At 42.3% G+C, this 7,063-nt stretch overlaps 1 protein-coding gene across 1 annotated transcript in view; it reads left to right on the forward strand.

The window, feature by feature from the left end:
• Window positions 1–6,645, forward strand: part of LOC118431813 (eukaryotic translation initiation factor 2D-like) — a 56,509-nt gene extending 49,864 nt beyond the window's left edge. The window contains exons 8-15 of the mRNA XM_035843192.1: window positions 1,766–1,811; window positions 2,177–2,280; window positions 2,888–3,043; window positions 3,523–3,612; window positions 4,007–4,096; window positions 4,393–4,513; window positions 4,952–5,126; window positions 5,627–6,645. Coding sequence (XP_035699085.1) covers window positions 1,766–1,811; window positions 2,177–2,280; window positions 2,888–3,043; window positions 3,523–3,612; window positions 4,007–4,096; window positions 4,393–4,513; window positions 4,952–5,126; window positions 5,627–5,691 — 847 coding nt within the window. The 3' untranslated portion in view covers window positions 5,692–6,645. The remainder of the gene's footprint in view (window positions 1–1,765; window positions 1,812–2,176; window positions 2,281–2,887; window positions 3,044–3,522; window positions 3,613–4,006; window positions 4,097–4,392; window positions 4,514–4,951; window positions 5,127–5,626) is intronic.
• The last annotated feature ends 418 nt before the right edge of the window (window positions 6,646–7,063 follow it).

The following is a 7,063-nucleotide window of genomic DNA, read 5'->3' on the forward strand; positions in this document are numbered from 1 at the left end:
ATATACACCTTGGGCCGGGGCATTAACCCTTTATTGAATCACTCAGGAGTCATTCAACAAGCAACAAAATGGCCACAATTTAGCAACAAAATGGCTGCAATTCATGTAGTGAAGAGACTTTGACCCCTCTTTGTGCTCTATCTCAACCAACCTTCCTGTGACTCAATTATTTATAGACTACTGTAACAAGCATGTCAATGAAGCTAAAACAGAATGATGGCACAGGTTAGGGAAGAGTACAATGTATGTCATAGGAGCCTCACCTGTATACCTCAGTCGTGAACTTGCTTCACCAGTGTCCTGGGCTTTGGCAGTCCAAGTGTGCCAAGAACTGTGGGTAAATATTAATTAGAGTTGCTTCCTTCTTAATAGGTCACAAGTACACACTGACAAACCTCTTCTCTACTAACTGTAATTGTGGTCCATCTGCTAGTGTGTGTGCATTGTTTCATTGATGTGTACTAACTGCTCAATAGACCAATCCTGTAAAACACCATATCGAACAAATAGAATGCCCTGTTCTGTTTAAAAAAAAACAGATTGGCCAATGCCGCTATGGTGTTATATCGACTGAAACAGGGTACTCCTCCCTGACAACCAGGTAATTTGAAAATGCGTGTTTTTGAATGAAATTATGCAGGGGGAGGGGATGGATATAGTGTGAAAACAGGACAGAAGTTTTGGATCCTCATACACTCACACAAACTGAACAAGTCAGAAGCTCTTTATCAAATTAATCTGCCATATACATACTTGGAAATTGGACCATAATATATTAGATAGTAAACATTCTACCTGACCTCTGCAAATACCATAAACACAGGCTTAACAGACTTGTCGCTGACGCTTGTGCCAGGTATGCAAGCATGTTCTACAGCACCGTTCAACTGTGTCAAAAATATGTAGCATGTACTCACTGAGCACATGCTATGGCAGCCTTCCTAAGGTGCAATGTGGGGCATCTACAATGGCTCTCTTTCTTGTACTTGGTCAGAAAATAGTTTAACAATAATTTTTTACAGTCCTTTGCTTCATATGACTGACAGAACAAAATACCAAATCTATGAAGATTGCAGAGAGCATGCTTCAGAACATCTGGGCATCAATATAGGAGTATACATCTACTTCCTGCTGCTAATTGATCTCACAGCTGTTTTACAGAGACAAGAGCAAGACCAGAATTAGCAGAAGTCTGTCCCAAATACCTTAAACTGAATGCAGTCCAAAACATGGAGGTTTTGTATTCCTACAACCTTGTGTTGTGAAATGAACTTACTTTCAGTCTCCCGGCTGGCGTCTGTGCCTCTGGGTGATTGAACCGTAAACATTCTACAATGTGGGGGCTCAAAATACTTTTTATCTGCAAACCTGCACGGGTGCAAGTAACATTGGAAATTACCTGCACCAGACAAATTTTACATGCACCACTCACTACATGGCCAGTGCAGGTTAGGTGCAGGTAGACACCAGAAATACCTGCACAGCTCCAATTCTACCTGCACTAACCTGCATATGCAGGTGGTATTTCGAGCCCTGTATATTGTACCTGACTTGTGCAAATACCGTGATCAGTCAGGCTAAACAGACATGTGGCTGAACCTTTGCAGCTAGTGACTGAAAGAAGCTAGACTAGGTAAACAAAGTGTTATCTCCAATTTGTGTTTTGTAAAGTTTTGTCATGTATGTTTATACTTGTAGATGATTGCAAAATGTGGACATGGATCATTTGTTGATATCAAATTACATGAACTTTGTTTTTTTACAGTCCAACTGAGAAGTCTCTTGATCTGAAGAAGTCAAGTTATAAAAAGGTAACTTTAGTTAAAGGTTTGATCAATAAGGTTTGCCCTTTTGTCTTGTTTACTGTACTTGACTTTTGATAATCCTTATTACATGTATCATGAAACCCATATGAATGAAAAAAAGTTACGATCATATTTATACTTTTATGTCTTAACAATTTGAGTCAAACTGAACATATGAATAAATGTTTGGTACTGTGTAACAAAAGGGACCACAGTATATATTATGTAATTACAGTGTACATGATTGTACAATCATGTGGTTCATGCATTAATGTAACAATGTCAAATTGAAAAGTACATTTGACGTGGATGCAGTTATTGTGAAATCTTTACAAGATTACAAGTCACTGAACCCTATTCCTGCTCCTCAGCTGTCCAAGTTCCTCCAAGCCATGCAGACCCAGGGGTTAATCCAGGTCAAGGAGCTGTCCAAGGGTGTGGAGAGTGTGGTGGAGGTCAACAGGGGTCATGAGGAGTAAGATATTCTCAGCTTTCTCACTTTTCATCCAACAATCACCAAAAATTTGTTGTTCCAGCTGTAGCATTATAAAGGCTAGAATATACTTTCTGACTATCATAATTGCTAAAGCAGTGGGCACTTTTGAAGGCTAAATATCTCTCTAATACTACTAGTAACATTGCACCCAACTGTGACCAGATTATAGCTTAAAGCAGTGGCAGGAAATATAAGACTTAATTTTATTTCAGATTTCTTTCTTTATTGGTTGATTGTTGCACAAAACGTTTCAGAGGCAATACAGCTAGCAAAGGCTATAGGTTCGCAATCAAGTAATCCTGCCGACAACGGCACTGTTAAGTTCGCAATCAAGTTCACTAAACACCCGATCTAGATATGAGTGCATTTATTCCTCTTCTCTCATCACACACTGCCAACTCCCCCAGACTTCCTTCAGAAGTGTCCATCTCTTGCCCCCTTGGCTGGCTCCCCCTGGGGGGTTTCCACTCAACACACAACATTGATGTCTCACATACAGGATATTTTGTAAACCTATTTAAAACAAAACATATGATATACTATCACAGCTAGCTTGCTCAAGGTAATTTTGAACTTTTCCTTCCAGACTGAAGAGTTTTGAAGTCCCTGATGTTGAGCTGCCAGCTGTGGAGGTCAACGACCCCGGAACGGGCGCAGGTCCGACCTACCAGCCTCCGGAGGTCGTGGAGATGTTCAGTGTCACGGGAAACCTGGCGCCGCTGTTTAGAACTGCAGGGATCAGGTAATATTTTCACTGTCTCACTCATTCCGTCTCTCTCTCTCTCTCCCTCTCACTCATTCACACTCAGTCAGTCACTCACTCACTCACTGTAATGGGAAACCTGGCACCACTGTTGGGATCAGTGCAGTGTTTTATTATCAAATGGCAGACAGCAAATGATCATTAGTGCCAGGAAGTTTATACCACTCGCTGCATGTCTCTGCATGTTGGATGATGGTTGGTGCCCCCTGATGTAGATATATATTGATGGCACTATAATTGTTTTTGTATTGGGATAAAGTTTTGGCCTTGTACTAATAGTTGTTATCTTCCAACATAGATAAACTTTCATGCTACAATGTAACTAAAGCTTGTTTTTGTAGCTACATTAGCTCCTTGTGCTCTTCTGGGCTTGCATCATTGTATAATCATTATGCATAATATGTTACAGCTAGGCAGAAAATACAGCAAGTGTCTTTCAATGTTTGTCCGTTTTCCAGGAAAGGCCACGCCCTGTCCGGCCAGGAGGTTCGAGAGTTCCTGACTCAGTATGTGAAGGAGAATGAACTGGTGGATCCCAACAACAAAAGGTACAACTGAAAACTGTTGACTGTGGCTCAGGTGCACCTAGGGGGGTAGGGTACAGGGGGTTCGGACAGGGGGTGGGGTACAGGGGGTTCGGACAGGGGGTAGGGTATAGGGGGCAGGTACAGAGGGTAGTTACAGGAGTAAGGTAGGGTTAAATAGTATACACACTAAAGGTAAACAGCATTTGATTGGCCTTTGTGTCATAAAAGATGATAATAAAAATCTTTGTTGTACAATCACTTATTACAGTCTTGATTGTGCTGCAAATATTTTGTGCACCTACATTTTCAGCGCACCTGTCCCCTTACAGGAATGTTTAGCCCTTGGCTAGTTCCACCAGGATTTCTAACCTTGTGTTCATCGATACCTCTAAGCCTTGTGTTCTCCATGTCTCAGGTTTATAGTGGTCGACCCGTTACTGTGTGACGCCTTAAGACAGAAGGGGGAGAACCTGACGCATCTTACCTGGGAGGATCTCTTCACCAGGTGAGACTTTAAGGTGTTTGTTACATTAGGTAATAGAAAAAATTGTCTAAAACTTGATTATCTGTGCAGTTATCTTATAGTAATTGTTATACCACAGTAACCATACATTTTATAATCTCAGTGGCAAAACAAGTGAACCATATATATATATATATATATATATATATATATAGGTACTACATAAAAGGTGTACATGTGTAGCAGGTGGCGCTCACTCACACTGGGAAGGACCCCTGCTCTTTTCGATAAGTGCAGTGGGTGCTTTAATGTAGTGCCTTGTTTCCTTATCCCCCCAGATGTTGTGATAAGATGTCCCCGTGTGCCCAGCTGATCTTCCCTGGCCAGCCTCCCGTCCTGAAGAAGGGGAAACTGGAGCCGGTCGATGTTCAAGTTCAACAGAGGTCCGGCAACAAGAAGGTAATGAAGGGGTTCACATCATCTTTTACTTAAAATTGGTAAAATGTAGGAAAACATGCATACTGTTGAACATGCATACTGTTTATTACCTGCCAAACATTTAGCATTTGTCTTTATTACCCTTGAGATCTGAAGAAAATGAAACCCGAACAGCTTCTTTCCAAACACAAACACCTGTACCCTTACCTGTCTCACCTGTCCATGCAGTTACTCAGTGTGATATAACCAGCTGCTACCGCACCTGTCATACTGGTGTGTTATACCAAAGACCGGTTATACTGGCTATGTACATGTAAATACAGAACCTGGTGTGTTACACAGAAGGGCTATACAGTTATACATGTGCATGTGATGCATTTGAGTGTTGGGTTTCTAAATGAAATCCAAGACAATTGTGAACACACCTGTACTGCTCACCTGTCCATCTCACCTGTCCAGGTGACTCTGATCTACAACCTGGAGGGGTTTGGGATCCGGCCGGACACCTTTGCGCACCTGTTACAGCTGCGTGTGCAGGCGAGCACAGCTGTGAACCCCGCTCCCAACAGGAAGGCAGGTGTGCAGGTGATGGTGCAGGGGAACCAGGTGCAAACAGTCGCCAAACTGCTCATAGGTGAGGATACAGACAAACTAATAAATAAGCAAACAAACAAACAAACAAACAAACCAACAAACAAACAGGAAGGCAGGTGTGCAGGTCATGGTGCAGGGGAACCAGGTGCACACCGTCGCCAAGTTACTTATAGGTAAGACAAACAAACTAACTAACTAACTAACTAATAAACACTGTCACCAAGCTACTCATAGGTGAGGAAAACAAACCTGTCATAGTTATTAGGTATGAAAAGAGTGCTATGTGTGCCATTTTCTTGTACACAGCCAGTTAAATGCAAGTTGTGTTTTCTTACCTGCCAAAACTTTCAGTAGACCTATTGCTACTTCATCATTGCCCTCAGGAAAATACCAGAAGCTGTCAGTTGTTCAAGAAAACTCTTATATATAGATTTTCTGTTTTTGTTCATCGTTCTAAGTATGGTAGGTACCTAGCTTTAACTGATTTACAAACTAAATATTATATGGATTAATGACAACTTTTTTCTGTATTGTTTTCAGACGAGATGAAGCTACCAAAAAAGTTTGTGCAGGGTGTTGAGAAGGCAGCCAAGAAGAAGAGATGACGACTCTGAACCTTCATGTAGAGCTAGTGTAGGAGGAATCAGCGCTGCTTCTTCTGTCATGTCTGGTGGCACAAAAGGCCATATCAAATGAATTTGCTGGTCCTTGGATATACACATTTGAAGTTCTTGGAAGTTCTGCCCCTTGGTACATGCAGTCTACCTTAAACAAGAAACAAACCCATCGTTAGACAGAACTGGCGCTATTCATATCACCTAATTTATCTTTGCAGCACAGCTAAGAAAAGAACTCTACAACAGAAAGGAAAAGTCCGCTTTCGCTAGTGACCTTTTGTATGTGGCAGAGACTGTCATTGTTGTATACATGTAGGGCTGTTTAGCCATGTCCAAAGCTGTTAAGGGCTGATATCAATTAGCTACTTGCATGATTATTACTGACCGAAGCAGGCCTTACATAATACAGCCAGTAGGTACCCATCTGAGTAATGAGGCTGTTGTAACATGCTGGAGGAACCTCCTCCAACACAGGACCCACATTTTATATACCCAACTAGTTCTTTGTATGTTCGTCCGCATTTTTGTAAGGTCTGTCGCTACCAGCCCTAGCTGCCTAGGCAGACCCATGTAATGACTTGTCTCATCGTCAATTAAGTCAAAGTCAAAGTCCAACCGAGATGCCCTTCTCTGGACTCAACCCAGGATCCCAGTTACCAACTTACTGGAACCAGGAACTCAACTGTGAAGCTACCACCGATTGAGCTACAGGGACATCCTTGTTATGTCTTACTTCACATTCAATAGCCGGCAAATCCGATGGGTGAAGCCTAACATTAACAAAAATACCATGTAACTTACAGCAGAGTTGATAGTAACCAGACTTCATATTTATGTTTTGTTCTGCAATATGTGGAAGAGTTGACGGACAAAAAGAAAACTACCATATGTCATGAGTTGCATATCATAAATGTTTTCAAATTAAATAACTGTCAAAAGCTACTGGTTGTGTTTTCCTTGTGCCCTTATTTAAGTTAACTGTATCCCAAATGTAAGTGTCAGCATTGGCCATATTTTTATCCAGCCAGTCTACCCACTCCAACCACTCTACCCACACCAACCACTCTACCCACTCCAACCACTCTACCCACTCCAACCACTCTACCCAATCCAACCACCCCAACCACTCTACCCACTCCAACCACTCTACCCACTCCAACCACTCTACCCACTCCAGCCACTCTACCCAATCCAACCACCCCCACCACTCTACCCATCCCAGCCACTCTACCCACTCCAGCCACTCTACCCACTCCAACCACTCTACCCACTCCAACCACTCTACCCACTCCAACCACTCTACCCAATCCAACCACCCCAAGCACTCTACCCACTCCAACCACTCTACCCACTCTACCCA

This window comes from Branchiostoma floridae, chromosome 15 (genome assembly GCF_000003815.2).
Source record: "Branchiostoma floridae strain S238N-H82 chromosome 15, Bfl_VNyyK, whole genome shotgun sequence".
NCBI classification, from domain to species: domain Eukaryota; kingdom Metazoa; phylum Chordata; class Leptocardii; order Amphioxiformes; family Branchiostomatidae; genus Branchiostoma; species Branchiostoma floridae.